Source organism: Orcinus orca, chromosome 5 (genome assembly GCF_937001465.1).
Source record: "Orcinus orca chromosome 5, mOrcOrc1.1, whole genome shotgun sequence".
NCBI classification, from domain to species: domain Eukaryota; kingdom Metazoa; phylum Chordata; class Mammalia; order Artiodactyla; family Delphinidae; genus Orcinus; species Orcinus orca.
Window position 1 is genome coordinate 40,482,275 of NC_064563.1, and position 25,172 is coordinate 40,507,446.

General features: G+C 37.8%; 1 protein-coding gene across 2 annotated transcripts in view; it reads right to left on the bottom strand.

Moving 5' to 3' along the window:
- PLCH1 (phospholipase C eta 1) overlaps positions 1 to 25,172 on the bottom strand; it is a 240,913-nt gene that overhangs the window by 85,604 nt on the left and 130,137 nt on the right. Inside the window, exons 4-6 of one of the 2 annotated variants that reach the window (XM_049709695.1) lie at positions 23,046 to 23,288; positions 14,769 to 14,899; positions 11,310 to 11,480 (exon numbers count right to left, since the gene is read on the bottom strand). In XM_049709695.1, coding sequence (XP_049565652.1) covers positions 11,310 to 11,480; positions 14,769 to 14,899; positions 23,046 to 23,288 — 545 coding nt within the window. Of the gene's footprint in view, positions 1 to 11,309; positions 11,481 to 14,768; positions 15,406 to 23,045; positions 23,289 to 25,172 lie in introns of those variants that run through there. The other variant, XM_049709694.1, reaches the window with a different exon arrangement.

A 25,172-nucleotide genomic window follows, 5' to 3' on the forward strand; every position in this document is an offset into this window, starting at 1 on the left:
CCACTGCAACAAAAAGAATAAAATACCTAGGAATAAACCTACCTAAGGAGGTAAAAGACCTATAGGCAGAAAACTATAAGACACTGATGAAAGAAATTAAAGATGACACAAACAGATGGAGAGATATACCACGTTCTTGGATTGGAAGAATCAATATTGTGAAAATGACTATACTACCCAAAGCAATCTACAGATTCAATGCAATCCCTATCAAATTACCAATGGCATTTTTTACAGAACTAGAACAAAAAATCTTAAAAATTTGTATGGAGATACAAAGGACCCCAAATAGCCAAAGCAATCTTGTGGGAAAAAAACGGAGCTGGAGGAATGAGACTCCCTGACTTCAGACTACACTACAAAGCTACAGTAATCAAGACAATATGGTACTGGCACAAAAACAGAAATATAGATCAGTGGAACAGGATAGAAAGCCCAGAGATAAACCCACACACATATGGACAACTAATCTATGACAAAGGAGGCAAGGATATACAATGGAGAAAAGACAGTCTCTTCAATAATGGTGCTGGGAAAACTGGACAGCTACATGTACAAGTATGAAATTACAACACACCCTAACACCATACACAAGAATAAACTCAAAATGGATTAAAGACCTAAATGTAAGACCGGACACTATAAAACTTTTACAGTAAAACATAGGAAGAACACTCTTTGACATAAATCACAACAACATTTTTTTGACCCACCTCTTAGAGAAATGGAAATAAAAACAAAAATAAACAAATGGGACTGAATGAAACTTAAAAGCTTTTGCACAGCAAAGGAAACTATAAACAAGATGAAAAGACAACCCTCAGAATGGGAGAAAACATTTGTAAACTAATCAATGGACAAAGGATTAATCTCCAAAATATATAAACAGCTCATGCAGCTCAATATTAAAAAAACAAACAATCCAATCCAAAGATGGGCAGAAGACCTAAATAGACATTTCTCCAAAGACATATAGATGGCCAAGAGGCACATGAAAAGCTGCTCAACATCACTAATTATTAGAGAAATGCAAATCAAAACTACAATGAGGTATCACCTCACACCAGTCAGAATGGGCATCATCGGGCTTCCCTGGTGGCGCAGTGGTTAAGAATCCGCCTGCCAATGCAGAGGACATGGGTTTGAGCCCCGGTCCGGGAAGACCCCACATGCCGTGGAGTAACTAAGCCCGTGCACCACAACTACTGAGCCTGTGCTCTAGAGCCAGCAAGCCACAACTCCTGAAGCCCACGAGCCACAACTACTGAAGCCCACGCACCTAGAGCCCGTGCTCTGCAACAAGAGAAGCCACTGCAACGAGAAGCCCGCGCATCGCAACGAAGAGTAGCCCCTGCTCCCTGCAACTAGAGAAAGCCTGCATGCAGCAACGAAGACCCAACGCAGCCAAAAATAATAAATAAATAAAAGTTAAATAAATTAATTTAAAAAAATAGAATTGGCATCATCAGAAAATCTACAAACAACAAGTGTGGAGTGGGTGTGGAGAAAAGGGAACCCTCTTGCACTGTTGGTGGAAATGTAAATTGATACAGACACTGTAGAGAACAGTATGGAGGTTCCTTAAAAAACTAAAAATAGAACTACCATATGACCCAGCAATCCCACTACTGGGCATATACCCTGAGAAAACCATAATTCAAAAAGAGTCATGTACCACAATGTTCATTGCAGCACTATTTACAATAGCCAGGTCATGGAAGCAACTTAAATGCCCATCGACAGATGGATGGATAAAGAAGATGTGGTACATATGTACGATGGAATGTTACTCAGCCATAAAAAGGAATGAAACTGGGTCATTTGTCGAGATGTGGATGGACCTAGAGACTGTCATACAGAGTGAAGTAAGTCAGAAAGACAAAAACAAATATCGTATATTAATGCATATATGTGGAACCTAGAAAAATTGTACAGATGAAAAGGCAGAAATAGAGACACAGATGTAGAAAAAACATATGGACACCAAAGGGGGAAAGTGGGGGTGGGGGTGGGGTGGTGGGATGAATTGGGAGATTGGGATTGACATGTACACACTGATGTGTATAAAATAGACAGTAAGAACCTGCTGTATTAAAAAAAATTTTAATAAAATAAAAAAAGATCAATCAATAAATAAATATACTAATGAATAATGATAGAGGAAGCTAACTTGCGAGCCAGTATTTTATATTTCAATGATATTCTCAAAAATTCTATTATCTCTTAGGTTCAATACCTATTCTTTAGTGAAATCTAATTCAAACTGTCTATTTAATAGCATTTAACTTATTGCAGGGGGAAAAAAAGCTCTGTTATGCAACCATTTTTTGCATGTTTGAAAGAGCACAGAATGCTTTTTTTCCCCTAAAACTAGCTGCATAATGGCTAACACATTCTTTGAGTAAATTTTATAACCTTTACTCCATGCAGAGGCCTACATTACCAGACACCACACGAAAATACCATAAATAAATGAAACCATGCTGCCTGCGAGGAACTCAACTGACCAAGTCTGGCTTTAAGCAGCTCATTAATTTGTCTGCTATAAGCTAGAGAGGCTTATCACGTGCAGTCTAAAAGATAAATAATTTCTCACAAAATAGAAAGAACCAAATTGATAAAAATTGTATGTGCCATTGGAAGACTGAATTCACATTGCAATTATTTGGTTTACGAGGCCATTTGTCCAGAGATGTTGGGGACTTGCACTAGACTCAGGTAGTCTACCAGGAGACAATGAGATCTAAAAAAATTCAAGCAAACAAACAAAAAAAACCCCAGCATCCTGGGATGGAGCTAATTGCTAATGAGAACATGTTACTAGCTCAAAATACAAAGCAGGATGTGTTAACAAAAATCATCATATTTGAAAAGTATTCATTAAATTGATGAAAATATCAGTAGGCATTCTAGGAAGCCCAAAATTTCCTGGGCACCATGTAAGAATTAATGGGAGCTAATCCAAAATTCAAGTATTAAGGATTAACTCAGTGAAATACATTAAAACCTCATAACAACGAGAATTGAAATGTAAGTCAATCTGCTCTCATCCTTCCTCCATCCCTGCTTTCATTTAATTAACTTCCCAATAGCAAAATCTTGCATTTTACACAATTGACTTTTTCAGACCTCACTTTGAAAGTTACATTGGGATTTTACTGTATGAATGAAGGTTTAACATAGTTTAGTTTAGCTCTTTATTGTTCTTTTTCCCCTTGCTTTGCTTTCTATTTGACATGGCTGATAAGATGAAATAGAAACATTTTCTCCCTGTTTCCCATGGAGTTTACTTGAAAGTCTTGTTTGCTATCAATATCTGAGCCACTCACTGTCTCTTAACACTAGTGATTGTTTTTTCTATACAGAGCAATTTGTGCTAAAAGAAGAACTTGAGGAAAACTTGATTACGTTTATATAATGTAGTCAATGTTATGCAGTTTATAAAAAGTTTTTACATCCATAATCTTAAACAGTTCTTATAAACTTAGTATCTTTATCCCCATCCTGTAGGTAGGAAAACTGACACTGAGAATGGTTATCACAACCAAAGTCATAAAATCATTAAAAGGCAGCACCAAAGTTCAAATTTCAACCGTCTCAATTCAACTCCAAAGCTTTTTCTTTTACCTTGTATCTACTGTCTGGGTGTTTTCTTTATTTCTGCTAAGAAATTGAAATACTTACTTTTAAAAGTGATTATTTTTTTCAGTATAGCTGAAACTCCTGGATCTTAACTTTTGAAATTTTTGCAACTTTCAAATCAGTTATCATAATTTGACCTCTTTGATGATTCCAGATTGGAATGACTCCCAAAACACACGAAACACAAAATCATAATATAATTTGCAAAGAATTTTAAGGTTCCTAAACTCTTTTCCATTTATTTTTACTGAAGTAACATATCCATAATTAAGTCAGTCAAAACAGAGACGCTTATGACTAAAAGCAGAATTCCCCCTTTATACGCAGAGCCACTGTCCAGAGGTAATAATGCCAACATCTCTAGATATTTCTTGTGGAATGAGTCTTTATACTCCTAATTATTATGTTAATGATGTTATTTTATATTTCATATACTTTAAATATTATCTCTTAACTTTTTATTGTTTTTAAATAAAGACAACTCTTCTGGGCCAGCAAAACTAACTTTCGCCCTCTATCAATCCTCCCAATACAGTTATATCTTAACTTTTATTAAACTACAATTCAGTGTGTAAATTGTCCTGAATATGCAAATGTTAACATTAGGTCTATTGTATAATCTGATTGTTTCTATTCTTATAGAATTTTCTTCTGATTTAACTGCTAGAATTCCCATCCATTCATTTAATTTGTAATGTCCCTATCACAAATTCTTCCCAATGACTCTAATGGTCTCTTGGTATAATTTTCCACATCAAAGGCAAGAGGGAATCCATGAATTCCATTTTTTCCACTATAAAAGTCCTCCTTTTTCCAGGCTGGTTAAGTTCTAAAATTTCACTCAGTTTTTTGTCCCAATTTCATTCTGTCACTCTTATCAAAGAGCACTTGAGAGGTAAATTATTTATTTCTTGCACATATTTTTGTGTGTGTTTTTTATTCTGTGCCCACACTTGGTTGACAAATTGACCAGGTAGAAAGTTCTAGGTCGGAAATCATTGCTTCATGATTTTTGGCTTCCAGAGTTGCTGTTGAGAAGTCTGATGCCATTCTGATTCCAATCCTTTTTACAGGACCTGTCTTTGTTCATTAATTTGATAAGGCTTTTTTTTCCCCCTTTCTGCAAGTCTTTAGGGTTTCATTTTATCCTTGGCATTGCAAAATTTCACTTTGATTTGTCTCTGCGTGGACCTTTTCTACATTCACTGTGTTTGGCACTCAGTGGACCCTACCAATTTAGACATTCCTCCCTTTGGGCTCTAATCATTTTTTGTATTACTTATTTGATAATATCCTCCCTTCTATTTTTTCTTATCTTTTTCTGTAACTCCTGTTATTGAGATAGCGGACCTTCAGGATCGATCTACTAATGTCCTTATGTTTTTTCCATTTCTTTCCTGTTTGTTCTCCTTTGGGGACAATTTTCTCAACTTTATCTTCTAAGCCAACTAATGAATTTAGTTCTCTGCTCTCTTCTTCCTCTGAATCTTCTTTTCTCATAGCATCTTTCTCTTGCTTCACAGCTGAAATTTTTTTAATCGCTCTGCTGTATTAATGTCAGTTTTTAAAGTTTCCTTCTCCCTGCATTGCCTCTATTTCCTCCAAGTTTCTTGATTCTATTTGTTTGCCTTTGTCTCTTTTTTATAGCAAAGAATTTCCTCAAACGTGGTAAGCTTTGGTTATTTAAAGCCCATTTTTTAAACTGACTATTTAAAAACCTATTTCAAACTAAGGCAAGAAAAAATTGGCTGGAAGCTCTGTATTCATGAGCAGAGCTTACTGACTAGTGGGCTTCACCTTAGAATTCTCTGGCTGGACTCAGGAAATTTCTGATGTAAATATCTTTAGGGGTTTTTTTTCCTTGGGTTGGTGTGTTAGTTTCCTAGGGCTGCTATAATAAAGTACCACAAACTCAGGGCTGAAAACAACAGAAACTTATTCTCTCTCAGTCCTGGAGGACAGAAGTCCAAAATCAAGCCGTTAAAAGGGATGACTCCCTCTGGAGACTTGGACGGAGGATCTATTCCATACCTCTCCCCTTGCTTCTGATGGCTGCTGGCAAATCTTGGCATTCCTTGGCTTGGAGCTTCATAACTACAATCTCTGCTTCCATCTTCACACAGCCACCTTCCCTCTGTGTGTCTATGTCCTCTTTTCTGTTGCTTATAAGAACACTCATCATTGGGTTTAGGGTCCACACAAAATGTAGGATAATTTCATCTTAACATCCTTAAGTACATCTACAAAGACCCTACTTCCAAATAAGGTCACATTTACGGATACTGGGAGTTAGGACTTGGACATATCTTTTCAAGCTACTATTCAACCCACTATAGTCTGTAATATGCCTCCAAGGAAAATTTTCCAATGTCCTACTTGTAAGGGATAAACCTGGGATCTGAACCTTGGAAGAGGGTTATGGCTCTCACACTTCAATGCATAAATATTCACTTAATCTTTGTATTCATATCTATTTTTGTGAAACAAACCTCCCAAAACTTAGAAACTTAAAACCACCAGCACTTATCAATACTTGTTCACAATTGTGTAGGATGGTAAGTGGGACTGAGTCCAGCCACATGGTTATTGTGTTTTCACCTAGGGGTTACTCGTGTGACTGCAGGCATCTAGTCAGGTGACTACGGTCAGATGGTCCAAAATGGTCTCATCAACATGACTGTAGCTGGTGCTGGCTGTTGGCTGGGCCTCTTCACATCATCTCTCCTCCTCAGAGAAACTACTTGGCTTCCTCACATGATAATCTCACAGCCCCAACAGGGCAAGAGTGGAACTGCCAAGGCTCCCTGAAGCCTACGTTCCTTGTACATCTAGTCTGCTACAATCCATGAGTCACACCAGGTCACAAAGCCAGCCCAGATTCAAGGGGCAGAAAAACAGACTCCACTTCTTGATGGGAGGAGAGGCAATGTCACGCTGCAAAGCCACACACATACAGGGATGTGGGAGCTACTGTAGCCATCTTTATAAACCATCTGCCACGCTCCCCATGTTTCAGTGCCCACACTCAGGTGTGCCTGGTATGCCTCAGTCCAGATTCTTCTGGTCCATCCTCCTCCAGCTCTTATTTTCAGTTTTATGCCAGGGTGGAGAAGGGACAGCTGTCCTGCTGCAAGAGGTAGGGGAGAGAATCTGGAGCCCTAACTACATCTGGATCAGACTTCCAACCAGTGCTTGTGTTTTCAACCCCTGCTCTTCTGTTTTCAGAGTATCATGTAAATTTCATTTTTGATCTTTCTTGGGTTCTTCTGGGCAAATGAACATGCTTCGTGATTTCCTGCTCCGTGGGCTTGAGTTTCAGTGCTCTGGGGTCTTCTTTGGATCAGACAAGTTTTAAGATTTTGTTGTTTCTGTTTCCTCTCCCATTCTCTTTGTCCTTGTGGTTTTACAGGGGGGAGAGGTCTTTTTACTGTATTTTTGGGTAATTTCAGCAGGGAGTAGAGAAACATCTCTAAATGAACGGTCATTCAGTTTCCAGCTGAATAAGACAACCATGATAGCTATTTATCTCCCCAAAATGGCTACTCTCACTCATCCAAAAATTAATCCACAAATTTCAAAGCATTTAAATACATGACTATCTCACAGAAAAATGTCATTTGGGAACTATATTCAAGGGAGAAAAAATATTACATGACATAATTACTCTCAACAGTCTCTCACTGCTTTAACTGTGAATAAGAAAAATGAAACAAATTCAGGAAAGCCTCTTAAAGAACTGCTTTTATGATGAGGAGAATGATTTAAAAAAAAAAAAAAGAAGATAAAGGTACACTAGCACCAGAAAGGGGTAGTTATAGCAAAGAAGAATTTATAATTATTTCTCACAAGGGAGGTAAGATTAGAATGACCACGACTCTCACCAAACCAGTCTGGATTCAGTAAAGGGTAGTGAAGGGAGAAGGAACAAATGACACCTATAATTGGATCAGAAGAATCAAGGGAATATTTCAGCAGAAAGAATAAAAAAGCAAAATGAGCAACTGTTAGAACCACCACAAAGGGATAATGTATAGGTCTATGTCATAAAGTTCAGCAAGAAGAGGGCGCGCTAGCATGGGATCAGAAAAGTTCTGAAAACTCCCCTGGAATTAACCATCCACATGCATATTTCAGAGAAAAACACTACATAAATAGAAATCTGCTTTTGACTTATCTATGGAAGTAGCTTTTGCTCTTGGTTAACAGCTAGAAGGGTTTGAAAACTATAAGGACTCTTCAATATTCCTGCCTTCTCTTCCTCACTCTTCAATCCATGAGAAACAAAAAGATAAAAAGAAGGTAGAGGCTTGCTAAGAAAGGTTGTCAAGGAGAGTGGGGGGAATGAAATCAATTTCTCACTCCTGAACCAAAACTCTGAAAAGAATTGAACTCAAAACACATTCAGCGCCAGTGCCAAAAAATGGATAGGAACTCTGGAAGAGATGAAGGTTGCTTTTTGGCAAACAGGGGAAAAAAATGAAACAAAGAGCCTCAACCAACCCACGTACTCTGTCTGGAATCACAGACTAGTGGACATCTGTGATCTTGATCTGTGGATGCAAGGAAGCAACGGAAGAGAAACCTCAGCCAACTGGCTTCTTCCTTAACTGGCACTTCTTCACAGATATAAAAGACAGTAAGAATTTACCTTAGCACATCATATTTTAAGGATGAAAGTCCTAATCAAACAGCAGTTGGACCTGTCAAAGGCACAAATTCATTGTGCAAAGAGTTTCAGTGGAATAAAAATCTGACTCAGGGGCCAATATTTGAACTCCCATAATCCCGGACAGCATATGTGGCCGGCAGTGATACTTCATTTCACAACTCAGTAAATCTGTAAAATCTGAATACTCTGGTGTCTACACCAATCTTACACCATCAGAAATGAATGAATTACTGCCATATGGATCATCAAATTGCCTCAGGTTCACTCCACTGTGAAAATCCCATTTTGAAACTCAAAACCCCGCAAAACTCTTGACTAATGACTCTCCTGCTGCACTTTTAGATCATGTCCAATTTCTCTCTGTTTTAAAGAATGCTGAAATGCACAACTTTATAACTTTTTTTTCTATACACAATTATTTCCTTAGGATGAACTACTAGATGTAAAATGGATTGGTAAAAATTTTATATATGATATACAATTTAATGATAAAACTGCCCATAGAAAGATTGTACCATTCCACAGCTTCACCAGAAATATAAGAAATGGACACTATGTTTGGTAGTATATTTTTTTAACCTTTACTAATTTGATGGGTGATATATGGTCTCTTAACATTGTAAATCAACTATACTCCAATAAAAAAAAAATTTTTTAATGGAAATAATGCAGAAGCATATTAAAATAAAAAGTAAAATTCAAAAAGTCTTGGTTTTATTTCACATTTTTAAATTACTAGTGAAGGATGAACATTTTTAATAGATCATTGACATTGTGCAAATTTTTTTATATGTTTCAAATGTTTTGCACATTTTTCTATTGGGTAGTCATCTTTTCCCTCAATTGTCTGTGGAAGTACTTTCCATATTAAGGAAATTCACTATTTCTCTCTTTTGTATATTATAAATATTTTCCAAGTTTGCACTTGACATTCATTTTATGATGTTTGATATATTGGACCACATATAAAGTTTCAGGACATTAATATTTTCCTCTTGATATATGATAATTTTAAAAAATTTCTTTCATGTTATACCCATATGTAGCTTCAAGCTAGTTTAGAAAATTAAACTGGAAACGCGCGTAATCATTTGCCAGGAGCAGATGTCACAGAACACTGGCTTCTGTTTTCCCCAACTAAAATTTACTGGTTGAATGTCAATATAACAAAAGGAGGGAAGAAACATATGCCCCTTAGCAAGTGACATCCACTATTGCTATTCAAATGGATTGGGTAAATTCCACTAGCACAAATGAATTTGAAGTGCTTTCTTTGAACATTTTAATTTCTCACACTGCTGTGCTTCTGAATATCTCTGTCAAAGGGCTTTCACATTCATCATCCCAATCAATTTTCAATCTGACATTGTGAGATAAGAAAGGTAGGTATCAGCTCCCCTTTGTACAGATCAGGAAACCAAGGCTCAGAAACAATACTGATTGGCCTGCCCAAGATTCTCCAACTGATAAAGCTTGCAGGATATGAAATGCAGATTTCCTGTACTCCTGGTCTAAGGTTCTTTCCACTATACTGTGAAGAGTTCTTCTGATGACAATGCAGGAGTAGTTATAATTGCAGGAAACAGGGAATAATGATTTAGAAAGGGCATGTTCTCTGGGGAAAATAATTCTTCTATTACCCCATTCCCATTTTCTGCCTGCCTTAACAGCTAACTTTGTTAATGGAAAATCTCTGCCTTTGCCAAATTATCAAACTAAAATAACTGATTTTGATAAAACATTTTGCTAACCCTATCTGGCTTAATCCTTAAAGCAACAACAAAATGTATAAAATCTGGATCTGTGATTCCTAAAATGCATGTGATTGTGGTAACGGGATAAAGTAAAATATTACCAGGTCTAGTGTCTTTTTTCTGACACCACCAACTCTGACTCTCCGACACTAGCTGGGTATCCAGCAATGCAATTCAGTCATGACGCTTACCATCTGGAGTCAGCATTAGACCCTGCAGGGCTCAGTCCCACAGGCTAACCCTGCTTCAGATGCCGCAGATGAGGTCTCAGGCTACCCCCACTTCTGCCTGGCCTACTACAAATTTGGGAGTTCTGGACATTACTTAAAACAGTAAAAATAGATTTTAATCAGTAACTGTTACAAAACGGAAAAAGAGAGCTCAGTATAGAACTGGCTTATTTGTGAATACAAGTGGGGATTTATAGCCCAGGAGCAAGGTAGTGGTCAGTGGAGGCATAAGAGGGGATTCTGGCTAACCCAACCTAACAGGATTCTTCCTGAAATGCAGGCCAGGCTGATCAAATATCACCCAGGGAATAGTGATAGGCGAGGAATTTTATCAGATATTGAGGGCAATTAGATATCGAGGACGGAGACTCTGGTTAAACTGACTTAGGATTCTTGCTACAGCTGGACTCTTAAGGCCAAGGCCAAAGGATGGAACCTTCGAAAAACTGGCTCAAAAGAGCCTGCTTAGAGTTTGTTTCATTAAGGAGAAAGTCTTTGTCAATTCCCACAACTCAGTTTCCAAGATTCGCCAGAATGACTCACAGAATTCAGAAAAGTGCTTTACTTACTATTACTGGTTAATTATAAAGTATACGACGCAGCCAAAATGGAAGAGATGCACAGGGCAAGGTATGAAGGAAGATATTTACCAATGAATTACTATACTGCTAGTTAAGAATTATGTCATAGTTAATAAATGTCTAGCTATGTTATTACTATAAAGAAAACATTACCATGGTATCTGAAAGGAAACACATGAGTTAACTGCCACTACTCTGTGGAAAAATATGCATATTTAAGGTTAAAAATTGTATAAGTGTTCAATTTGTCACTCCCTCTTTAAAGATGCTGGAAACACATTTTAAATAACTCATAGATAAGATTTTTGTGGAATTGTGATATTTACCCCTCTATTCTAAATGTAAAGTATACCTACACCCAACCTCAAGAAAAACTCATGTATCTTTCACAAGTATTTTTAAGTAAACATTCAGTTTAACAGTCTAATGATACCTTTTGCTCCACCTTCAAAAACTGAGCCAGTTCTTCCACAGTTAGGTGATCTTTCTTGTCACTGTAGCTCAAAAGCAACAAATAAAGGTCCCGTCTCAATGACATCATTTTGTAAAAAACACAGAACTCTTCAAATGTCAAAGTTCCCTGATTCTCATCTGTATCAGCTTCCTGAAAGGGGCATAGAAAATAACAAGGCAGTGTGAGAGTTTGAAATAGGAAATTCAGTAGCCGGAAATAATATTTACTATAAAAAAGGCTAATACACATTTCACAAATGGTAAATAAGTTCTTTCAAGCACACATGGATCAATTTAAAAACTGACTATATATTAGGCCACAAAAAAGTTTCAAATTATAAAGAATCAACCTTATAAAAACTAATTTCTCTGATCACAGTAAATTTAAAAAGCAACAAACAAAGCTTAAAAAAAACTGTGTCTGGAAAAAACACATTTCTAAATAGGAAATGAAACGTACAGAAGTAAACGCATGTACCACGTGTTACAACTTGCGTGATGCAGTAGTTAGAAGGAAACTTGAAGTTTTCAATGTATAAGCAATGTAGATTAAAATCAGAGAAGCTAATAATTCAACTCCAAAAGCTAGAAAAAAGTTAAGCTAAAGAAAATAGAAGGAAATAAATTATAAGCAAAAGCAGAAAGCAATGAAATAGAAAACAAGCAGATATAACATCAAAGGTGAGCAATTAAACCCAAAGCTGGTCTTTTGACAAAACTAATAAAAGAAATTTTGGACAAGACTAATCAAGAACAAAAGAGAGAAAATACATTTAATACATGATGAAAATTCTAGTCTCTCATCAGCTTCTGAACTGCGATTCAATCAAATGTAATTTTTACCTATAATAGAATCTCTCTTAATTCTGCATAGGTAGCTTATTGCTCTTACAGCCATCAGCATCATTGGTACCTTTTCCTCCATAAAAGCCTGAAAAATCCATCTGGACTGATCACTAGTTGAAATTATTTGTTCCTAGTAATTATTGAGCAAGGATCTTTCGCCACGTACCTGCCTTCGGATTGGCTGAATTTGTCATAAAACCATAAAACTGTTGGGGATATATAATGAAAAACCAATCCATTTACATGATCTCCTATCAAGTGAACACAGTTGTAGCTGAGCAAAAACTGACAGGGACTGAATGGCATTTTGAAATTCATAGATGTTGTGACATATAGTCAGCTGGTATGTGGTTTTAAATACAGTTTTGAAAGTCAAAGTGTGTATAAAAATATACTTTTTTAAACTTTGCTAACTTTGGGTCAATTATGAGCAAACACTTAGACCAATATTTAAATCATACACTGTTTCTCTGTGATGCTGTTGCTTTCTGTCATTTTAAAGGCAGAGACAGATTGGTCTACAGAATACCAACATTTTTGGTGTTTGAGGCTCTTGGTTGTAGAGTCTTTGCATCCAAAGAAAGTAGGTCTAATGTTCATATTTCTGCCATAAGTTTGTTTCAAAATATCTAGACCTGGATAGAGAGATGATACATTTTTCAAGACTTCCTTGGAAATGCCTAAACCATTAAGAACAGTAAAACTCTAAGGTTTAAGCAATAGCATCAAAGACTTCAAAAGAAGCTATCCATACCTTAAAAGACTATTTTTAAAAAAAACCAGCTGAATCTTGCACTGCAACAAAAAGGCAAAGAAAATTCCAGGAAGGCTTTAATGTCTTTACCAGCAATTCAGTAAAAAAAAAAAAAAAAAAAAAAAAAAGTTCCTTAAAATAATACTAAGATCTTTGTTTCCATCACTCCACCCTGAGCACTCACAGAACTCTGCTACATGCAAGACCTATGATAGAAATATTCTACATACAATAGAAGCCCAGCTGCTTCTCTAGTCACTGCCGGCTTGAGAAGTCTTTCAGTCTTTAAATCCAAGGTCATAAAAAGAGACCTTACTGTTTTCTTAAAACTTCTCTAAAGCATTAACTTTGAACTTACAAGACTTTTGACATAAATATTTCCCGGTTTACCCTCTAAAATACTCAGTGTATTAGAGATAAAATGTGTCTGAAGGAGGAAAAAATATAGAAGTAAAAATAGTTTAATATCTTATGTTACTTCTCTATCTTATTTCCAAAAAGTACCCCCCAAATCATTATTTTTGTAGGTATAGATTTTGCCCTCCTATTTAAGCGTGGCCTCTCTGATTTAATCAGAGCTATCTCTCCAGTACTATGAATATCTCCTATGGAAAGGAATGCATGGGGAGGTGGGACTCGAAATAGAACAAAAGTAAGGTGTCACAGGGAGTGCCAAGAACATGGCAAACCTTTCCATATAGCTTAAAAACAATTCACTCTGTGACAACTCATTTCCCCTCCAAAGTCCCTCATTCCATCTCTGGTTCCTTTTATAGACTATCTCATTCCTTCCTCTTCTTTCCATTCTCTTCAGTGCAATGGGACCCTGTTCCCCCAGTGCAAACCATCTCCAGCTTCCAAGGACAAGACCACAGGACCTGTGACCGTAAGAGGTCACAGATCGAAGCCATTCTCCATCTTCCATTCATTGTTGCAACTCACCCCTCATGCTGTTTCTGCCCTTACCATCTCTGATAACACGAGGTTAGAGAACAAAGGAAGCACAAAACATTAAACATCATAAAATATAACGCTTATACTTAATTTTACATATTAAAAATATCACCTACCTAGTCACTTAGAAAATCACTGCAAAACATGGATTATACATATGACTTATCTCCAAATAAGAGCATTTCCTGAATTAGTAGTCTACTAATTACTAATAATCTGACATGTCTTTGCACCAACTTTAACTTAACAGAACTTACTTTTGCACCTTAGGTGGAAGACTGAGTACAATCCCAGCTGGGGGCCACAGAATAAGTTTGGGCCCATGGATTTTCCTCCAGAACTTACCAACAGGGAAAGAGCATCTCATCTAACACCAACAAGCAGCTGGAGTGAACTTCTGGAGGGCTCCCTAAATGGTAGAAGTGATACAGCACTTCTAAGCCTTAAGGATTCTAAATCTTAAACTCCTCTGGAACAAAATAGAGGGCTCTTGAGGATTTCCACGCGTGCTATTTTGTCGTGTTACTCGGTCTTTATTCTGATCCTCACAACAGACCATGAGGTTGGTAGATGAGATCTTATCATCCTCTCCAAGTGACTTGATCCCATTTACCCCATTATTTAAGTATCAGGTTAAATGCTTAGAATTACTCTCTGAAAATGGCAACAACAAAGCACTTTAGGAAGTGAAACTGTGGATGCATGTTAAGTTTAGGAAGTTTTCCTTGATGAAATAAAATGCCTCTGTCTTCAAAGAAAAACAAAACAATACAGAGTAGTAATATTAGCTTCCAACAAGGCAAAATAGCCTTTTGAAATACCTCAGTATATCGATAACCTCCAACGTGTATTTTACATAAGGCCAATCCAATTGTGAAAATATACCTGAAACATTTGTCTGACTTTTCTTCGGGGCAGATTGACATTTAGTTTGTGCATCAATTGGTGTATCTCTTCAATGTTCAATAAGCCATCACCATTCTTATCAGCTTCCTCAAAGGTCTGCTTCACCCACTTGCAGAAAGGTCAAGAAAAACACTTGCATTTTCATCAAAATAAAAACTGCTTTCACAGAATACTCACAAGGACATTTATCATTAACACCAAACTTGAGAAGAAATTCTTCTGAGGAGGACCTGCAATCCACAGGCTCTTAGTGAGCTACTAACAGTGACAACAAAAGGAACTGGGGGAAGGAGAGCACATATAGGTGATTCCCTTCACTGGGAAATGAGAGTCAAACCATATTACACTGGGAGCTTCTTTAAGATTTTATCCAAACTGTTAAAGCATCTCTATGATGTGATGAGACCCCATGTATACCAAATTTAGGCCTTATCTTCTCCATCTATGACCTTTCATCCAGCATTTTTTTTTTTACCTTCACAATACCCCTACACAACATGATCTTTTCAATTCCCTTTTCTCAGTCCCCCTCTTACAGTTAGAAGATTAGACCATCTCATTCAATCTCCTCATTGTTCAGATGAGGATATAAAACTAGAAGAGAAGGAGAAATTTCGTAAGAATTAGTAAGAGAACCAGGTCTCAACCCCAGGTCTCCTTCAACTTGGTCTAGCACTGTTTTCTCCTGCACAGAAGGCCTGTCTCTACACTGCTCCTTTTCCTATGACTAACTTTGACAATTCTTACCTAATATCCTCAACTTCTAAATCAAGGGCATTAATAGGAACTGCAAGCCTGATGTGATAGAGGTTGCTTCAAAGCTCAGGTATGATACTAGGTGCCTGAGGATATGAGTTTAGATACAAAGGATTTACATCATGTGAACTGAGATTTTAAAAGGCCCCCAGGAGGATGAGTCTTCGGTCGTTTTACATAGTGAGGAAGCAGAATAACTGGTAACAAATGGATGAGCTTAAAATTCCCAGTTAAGTTTTAGCAGAGGGCTTTTAAAAAATGTATGATTCACAGTTGTTAGGGGGTAGATAACAGAAGGTAGGAATGGTATGTACATTTAGAAAACCAAATTGAGCTTCAAAATTCAAAGGGTAATGAAGAGGAAAATAATGAAGATGATGGGAGAAAAACAGAATCAAAGTAAGGGAAAGACTTAGGTTTAAATCTAAGAAATGGGAGAATGGGAGTAGGTCAAAGGAAAGTGTCAAAGAATAACGTTTGCTTATCAAACAGGTGACATCAAACTGAAAAATTTTCATTTAAGACGAAATATTAACTAACCTCCCAGTAGTAACTCAGAACACTTATACTTCTTAGGTGATTCAAACTATGATTATAGGAGATTATACCTTAGAAAGTAAAAACTGGAAAATTAGTCTTATTTCTCCTAAAGTTAAATAGAAGTGATTTATCAATCATAAATATCTGTTTCACATTTTGTTCCCTTTATAATATTTGAATATAACCAGCCCAGTTCTTTCAAATTCAATTGTTCCTCATAGAGTTCAGGAAGGACCTCATTATATATGATACCTGGGAATTAAAGGGTGACCCAGGACCAGGGGAAAAATAACTGAAGAATCAAAAGAGTGAAACATTTGGGCCAATTACTAGTAAGTACCTGAATCTCATTTTTTTCTGTTTTCTGGGAATACAGCACCCATTGCATGAGCTCTATTTCTTTTGACTGTGAACACTGCTCTGTGCCTCACAAAATATTTGGCCAGAGTTCAAAGAAATGAATAAATGAGTCCAAGGATGGCAGCATTTTCATCCTTTTATTTTATACTTCTTTATCAAAGCATCTCAAAGACTTCTCCAGAGAAGAAGCAGATACAAGCAGACACTAAGCAGGAATATTCTGCAGAAACAAACCCTTTTGGGTGAGCCTGTGTCTGCAAGGCCTTCAGTGTCAACACACAGGCTGGCCTTGACAATTGGTTTAGGGGATCTGGGATTGGTAAGACAGAAACAGAGGCCGACTCAGACCAAGAAATATACACTACTTCTGATTCCATGCTGACCTGGCCCTGTGACAGTGGGTCACTTACATTACCTCTTGGGGCTTCCATTTCTTCATGTATAATGTCAGTGAGCACAACTAGATGACCCTGAAGCCCCTTCCAACTGTAAGATTCTATGAAAGGAAATACCATTCTCTCTCAGTAACAGTACACATGGTATAAGATATAATTACAGGTAAAAGTATTCTGATACCTCAAAGTTGTTGTTCATAATTGAGACGTGAGTGCCCAAGAAAACCCTGAATTAATGATTCATAGCCAATACATGATAAATTTAAGAAAAGAAATAGTATTTCTGCAAAGAAAAACTAGGAGAGTAAAAACTGAATGAAAAGTTACGGCCTAGTATTGTCTAATCAAAAAACTTTAGAAGAGGGCTTCCCTGGTGGCGCAGTGGTTGAGAGTCCGCCTGCCCATGCAGGGGACGCAGGTTCGTGCCCCAGTCCGGGAATATCCCACATGCCGCCGAGCGGCTGGGCCCGTGAGCCATGGCCGCTGAGCCTGCGCGTCCGGAGCCTGTGCTCCGCAACAGGAGAGGCCACAACAGTGAGAGGCCCGTGTACCGCAAAACAAAAACAAAAACAAAAACAAAAACACTTTAGGAGAATGTAAAGCATTGAACGGTATTATTTAGTGCAGGGGTGGGCAAATTTTTTCTGAAGAGGGCCTGATAATAAATATTTTAGGTTTTGCAGGCCATTTGGTCTCAGTTGCAACTACTCTACTATGCCATTGTTACACAGAAACTACCATAGAAAATACATAAATTAATTGGCTAAAATTTCATGTCACAAAACTTTATACTTCTTTCGATTTTTTTCAACCATTGAAAACCCATTGTTAGCTTAGGAGCCCATATAAAAAGGTGGTGGGTCAGATTTACCTATAGGCTGCAGTTTGCAGGACCCCTGATTTATAGGGAAGGTGTAAGGCTTCAGTTTACAACACCCATAAAGTCTTCTACAGGTAATAATTTCCCAAGTGGCATTAAGAGGTAAGGTGGGGGCACCAAGGAGGAGAATGATCTGATGGGGGAATATGCCAGCATCATCATCTTTGCATGCTGGGACCATCGAGTTTTCAGACATCAACCTATCTGAACAGGAAAAGCAAAAGATTTGCCAATCCTTATCTCTCTTTAGCAATAACAACAGCAGCTACTGTTTATAAAATGCTTAATATGAGCTGGACAGTGTTCAAAGCACTTTGTGTATAATCAACTCATTTGATGGTCACACAATGACATAGGGCAGACACCATCATTATCGTCATCACCACGTTACAGATAAAGACTCTGAAGTAAAAGAGTTTAAGTAAGTCCCCCAAAGTTACATAGTGCACGGCAGAGCTGGGGCTGGACCCAGACAGGGCAGCACTGTCTTGCTCCTTAACCACAATACTGTATTGCTTCTGATAGACCCGAGTACTTCATCTACCTCCATTCAACATGGCCACACTGCAGAAATAACTTGAATTTCACTTTACACTGGATGGATTTTTTTCACACAACTATTTAAGATTCATTATTCTCATTATTCATTCACAGTTGAAATTTTCAGGCCTAATTGAAATGTAATGATAATGAACATATCAGCTCTGTTCTCCTCAATTAATGTTATTAAATTTACATCCAATCAAGGATGTCATTTTGATATTAAGACATTATCTAAACCCCTATCCAATTCTGACAAATCTGTATGAGAATGGTTCTCTGACTCAATATAACATTCCCTATTTTTGACATCAGCTTCCTCTTCATTATTCATTAATTTCCTGTTTCTTTTTCTTTCCTCACTGACATAAACATCAACTCTTCAATATTTCTTGTAAAATTGTTCCCCTGTGTGGTTCTGGGGTACACTCGGTTTCCAGATAGCATATTTTCAGAATATGAAATTCCTCAACTGTCAATCTGATTAATTCAAATATGAAAACTTTCTACTGCCAGTAAACATGGACAAACAAATCATGTTAAAAAAACTATTCACCTAAGCTGGTAAAAATTCAAACTACAGTATTGTAATTTTAGGACATTAAATGTAATCCCCAAGGTAACCACAAAGAAAACAGCTATAGAATTTATATAAATGGGATTTAACTATTTTAATACAAAAAAAAGAAGACATAATGCAAGAAATAAGAGGCCAAGAAAGCTATAAGGTATAAAGAAAACAAATAGCACAATAACGGATATTAATCCTTATCAATAATTATTTTAATGTAAATAAATTAAACTCCCCAATCAAAAGACAGATTGACAGAATAGATAAAAACTCATGACCCTACTATATGCTGTCTACAAGAGACTCACTTGAGATCCAAAAACACAAACAGGTTGAAAATGAAAGGATGGAAAAAGATATTCCATGCAAATCATAACGAAAAGAGAGCTGGGGTGGCTATATTAACATCAAACAATAGACTTTAAATCAAAAAAGGCTGTAAGAAACAAAGAAGGATATTATGTATTAATAGAAGTCTCAATACAGCAGGAAGATATAACAGTTATAGACATTTATGCATCTAATGACAGATCATCAAAATATATAAGGCAAAAACGGTGAAAATTGAAGAGAGAAATAATTCTACAATAATACTTGGAGACTTCAGTACCTCACTAACAATAGTGGAGAGAACAACTAGACAGAACTAAGGAAATAAAGAATTTAAACAACACAATAAACCAACTAGATCTAACAGACATATACAGACACTCTACCCAACAATAACAGCATATACAGTCTTCTCAAGTGCACATGGGACATTTTCAGAATAGACCACATTTGAGGGCAGCAATTAAGTCTCAATAGATTTAAAAAGATAGATAGCAGAAAGAAGGAAATAAGAAAGATGAGAACAGATATGAAGTAGAAAAACAACTGAGAAAAATCAATGAAACCAAAAGTAGTTTTATCAAAAAGATCAGTAAAATTGACAAAACTTTTGTTAGATGGACGAAGAGAAAAAAAGACTCAAAGTACTAAAATCAGAAGTGAAAGTGGGGACATTACTACTGATTCTACAGAAACATAAAGGACTATAAGACACTACTATAAAAAATTATACACCAAAAAATTGAATAACCTAGATGAAATGGACAAATTCCTAGAAATATAAAACGTACCAAGACTATATCACAAATAGAAAATATGAATAGATCTATAACTAATAAGAAGATTGAATCAGTAATCAAAAATCTCTCAACAAAGAAAATCCCTGGACTTGATGGTTTCACTGGTGAATTCTATCAAATATTTAAAGAACAAATACCAAAATCCTCAAATTTTTCCAAAAAAAATTAAAGTGGAGGGAACACTTCCTAACTCATTCTATGAGGTCACCAAAGGCAGACAAAGACACTACAAGATAACTACAGACCATTATCTCTGATTTACACTGATGCAAAAATCCTCAACAGGGGCTTCCCTGGTGGCGCAGCGGTTGAGAATCTGCCTACTAATGCAGGGGACACGGGTTCGAGCCCTGGTCTGGGAGGATCCCACATGCCGCGGAGCAACTAGGCCCGTGAGCCACAAGCACTGAGGCTGCGTGTCTGGAGCCTGTGCTCCGCAACAAGAGAGGCTGTGATAGTGAGAGGCCCGCGCACCGTGATGAAGAGTGGCCCCCGCTTGCCACAGCTAGAGGAGGCCCTCACACAGAAACGAAGACCCAACACAGCAAAAATAAATAAAAATTAATTAATATATATTTAGCCTGAAATTTAAAAAAAAAAAGAAAAATCCTCAACAATATATAGTTGATCCTTGAACACCAGGGGTTTGAATTGTGTGGGTCCACTTATATGGGAAATTTTTTTCAATAAATAAGTACTACAGTACTACACAATCTGCAGCTGGTTGAATCCACAGATGCAGAACCTCAGATACAGAGGGCCAACTATAAAGTTATACTCAGATTTTCAACTGCTCAGGAGGTCTGCACCCCAACTCTTGCATTGTTCAAGGGTCAGCTGTACTAGCAATACAATTCAGCAGCATATTAAAAGGATTATACACCATGACCAAGTGAGATTTAGTCCTGGAATACAAGGATGGTTCAACATATAAGAATTGATCAAAGTAACATGCTGCATCAACATAATGAAGAGAAAAACCACAATCATCTCAATTGATGCAGAAAAAGCATCTGACAAAATTCAACACCCTTTCATGATAAAAACACTCAACAAAATAGAAATAGAAGAAAACTACCTCAATATAATAAAAGCAATATATGAAAAAACCACAGCAAATATTATATTCAATAGTTAGAGACTGAAAGCTTTTCCTCTAAGATCAGGAACAAGACAAGGATGCCTGCCTTCACCACTTCTTCTTAGCGTAGTACTAGAAGTTCTAGCCAGAGCAACTAGGCAAGAAAAAGAAATAAAAGGCATCCAAATCTGAAAGGAAGAAGTATAATTATCTGTTTGCAGATGATATGATCTTACACATAGAAAACCTTAAAGACTTGCAGAAGAGTAGAGCAATACCACACTTCTCACTAATTTCTTTTACTTTGAAAAAGTTATTTTTCATAAAAATACATTAACATGTAATAGTTTATTATAATTTTTAGTGAGATTTTTTGAAATTCTCAGATTTAATGTCTTATATGACAAATATCAATAGATTGAACCCACATAAAAACTCTTTGGGGTCTTCAGTTTTTAAAAATGCAAAAAGGGTCCTGAGATCAAAGTCCAATTATGTTAATTTCTCTTGTCAGAGGTTGGTTTAGGAATGGGCCTGTAATAGCATTTCTGGCCATTGATGAGAGGTAGTCTTTTGTGGAGCTCCTGGGAAGTTTTTCTTTGCTCTTAAAAAAAAATGGGGGGACGTTTATGAGAAGAAACTTTGTTCCCTCTGGGCAGGACTTCTCTGTGTTTAGAGCTGCTGCACTTCTCTTTGACCAAAGGGTAGCCAGCTAAAGGACCAAGCCAACATGCTGAGAATGGCAGAGCCTAGGTCTCTAATGACATTACCTAGGTCTCTAATGAGCCACTGAATTAACTAACCCTGAAACTGCTCTATCTCAGATCTCTTGTTCATGAGAAAATGAATATTCTTTATTGTTTGAGGCACTGTTAGTATGGTTCTGTGGCTTGCACCAGAAAGCATTCTCAATGATTCAGTATTTGTTTTTATCAAATGTAAAGGAGTTAGGAACCAAACTAGCAGGAAAAAGCACAGAAAGTTAATTCCTACGTTTATGTTTTGTTCATTTATGAATCCCAGTTGCATTTATCTGCATGCTGTGAATACTGATGAAAACATCATGGCTCATCAGCTTAGACCTTTACACTGTCAACATCCTTTCAGGGGCTGAATATTTCCAGTCTGCTCCAACAATGCCCTTGGTGAGGGATTATAGCTAAAGCAGCACAAATTTACCACCACTCTGGGAAAAAATTAGGGTGCACATTCCAATGACACCCAAGGAAGGAAGTGGTACTATTTCCTACGTGGAGAGGGGGAACATGTATTCTTAAGACCATTCAAAATGTGAGGAAGGGAACCAAAGCGGTCAACGAACCTAACACTCTCACTTTACAGATAAGGAAACTGAGCTCAGAAAGGCCATACATGTCACAGATTGTGAAAGTAAGTCCAGTCCCCTCAGAAGAAGTCTGCACCTCAGTTCACGCAAGCTTAAGTTTCTACGTGTTCTATGCATTCATTTACTTGGGGTGGGAGTGAGGAGGGGACAGAAAGATACTAAGGGTAAAGAAAAAAACAGCAATGGGGGGCTCCCCTGGTGGCACAGTGGTTAAGAATACGCCTGCCAATGCAGGGGACACGGGTTTGAGCCCTGGTCCAGGAAGATCCCACATGCCGCGGAGCAAATGAGCCCGTGCGTCACAACTACTGAGCCTGCGCTCTAGAACCTGTGAGCCACAGCTACTGAAGCCCACACACCTAGAGTCCGTGCTCTGCAACAAGAGAAGCCACCGCAATGAGAAGCCCACACACCACAACGAAGAGTAGCCCCCACTCGCTGCAACTAGAAAGCCCGCATGCAGCAACAAAGACACAACACAACCAAAAATAAATAAATAAAAATTAAATTAAATTTAAAAAACAGCAAGGAAAGTGGATTTAAGCCTCAGAATTATGGGAAAAAAATATAGTCTAATCCACACACACACACACACACACACACACACACACACACACACTCACACACAGTTTAGAATTAAAGTTCTAGGGAGGATATTGGTCGTGGGTCCTCTGCCTTTTGGCAAGGGAATCTTCATCACTGATGCCGGCCATCAGGTACTTGAGGCCTGTGATCCAGGTGCGGGCCTCCTCAGGGTTGGAGGTGATGAGGTCCAGGGACTCCATGTGGTTGCCATGGTAGATGGTGAAGCAGCAGCTGGGATCAAAGTTCCCCTCAGCCTGTCTGTGGAATATTTCAGACTGCCGACCCTCGGTGACTTTGTAAATGGAGTCAATAAGTACTGTGAGGAAAGAGATACACAGTTATGTGGCAGGTGAAGATATGTAGGGAAAGCAAAATCATCTTAAAATTTAAAAATAAAATTCATTGTCTGTGAATTGTGATATTAAGCCCGAATGTGAAATACAAGCTCTGTCATTTCCTGCTAGTAACCTTCTCCATGTACCACTTTACTCTCCTGGACAGCCAGACAACACCCTCCTGGGTGTTGCGTCAGGGTATTGAAATTTATGATAGGAAGACAGATATGCCCAGCAGGACAAGAAGGTTGGTAGAAAAGGGGGCTATGAATATGTCAAATGTATAGTTTATACGTTTATGCCAGGAAAACATACAAAGAACTAGAGCCAACTTTGACGTTTTACAATATGCATAAAACAGCCATTAAAAATTGAAGGGAAAAAAAAATTTGGTGGTAACCAAATAGCATAGCTAAATGTGATTGGGATTTATAGAGAGAAAGCTATGAGGGTAAAGGCAGAGCGGGGCTTAGAGAGGCGGAGGGAAAAACACAGTGGCAGCCCAGGGAAAGAGACATAAAGATACAGAAACATGAGGCCCGCTCCACAGATGTTAAACAGGCCATTTACACTGGACTGAAAAGCTCAAGAGGGAGAGTAATGGGAGATAGAGCTGGAAAGAGATAAATCGAGCTGGAGGCTAGATTATGAGGAACTGAAGTAACAGACCAGAGATTAGCATTATTTAGGTAGTGGAGCAATGCTGCCAGTGTGTGTCACAGAAGCACTTGCAGAGCGGATTACTTTAGACTAAGATAGTATTTTTTGTTTTTTTGCTTGCTTGTTTGGGGGCACGAATCAGAAGGGTTGTAATCTTACTGATTGCCCATATACACCGTCCACGCCTCTGCTCTGCCTTAATGGCACGTTCCCAATTTGTCTTTCTAACTCATTCTCCACATGACTCACAGGGAAATGAGCCTATGCCCAGCCCCCGGGCAAGTTCTAGTGGGTCCAAGCCAGTGGGGTGGCCCCACTTCTATGTCCTATGATTGCTTTAGGTTTGGGAACATAACCCAGTTCTAACCAAGGAGACATGGGCACCCTGCTTTGAGAGAAGGGTGTGGAAAGGGGTTCTTCGCTCTTGAAAAGGAAGCACTGAAGAGAAGGTCCCTTTCTGCATCTTCACCAGCCTATCAGTTGTGAAGCCAGGTTGCTGCTGCCTCGATTACAATGTCAACACGCAAGGGACAGAGCCAAGGGCACTCAGGGAAAACAGAACTAGAGACTCAATGTCCCACGCCTGAGGCCGGCCAATCTGAGTTTCTCGTTATGTGAGAGAATAAATTTGTGTATCACGAAAGCCTAATTAGTCGAGGTTGTCTATGAGCTGAAGAGGAAAGCATCTTATCTGATAGGGGCAGAAGAAACTAGCAAAATGGAGCTTGGTTAGGAGACTTTGCAATAGGCCACCGGAAAGGTGAAGAGACCCTAGACGAAGAAGACCCCTGTGAAAACAGGAGGGAGGGAGCAGATGAGAGAGACACTACAGGGGACTCAGCAAGGACTGGGTGCTGAGTGTAGAAGGTGTGGGAGAGAGACTTTACAGAGGAGACAGATCAACGCTATTTTACTTGATATCACTGAAACAATTTTGTTAATTCATTCATCAGTTAACTGTGCTCAGAATATGTCAAAACACTTTAAATCCCACTGGATTTATGATGTCCTTTACTTTTCATAGGAAAATAAAAGACGTCAAGTTATAAAACCTCATATCCCAACTACAAAAATATGTCTCCAACACAGGGGAAATATTACCGTTCACAGCACTCGTGGATAAGAAAACTTTTTATGGATTTAAATTCCTCCAGAGAATTAACAAAAGTAAAAATGGTCATCACTTATTCTGTCTCTTCACATTC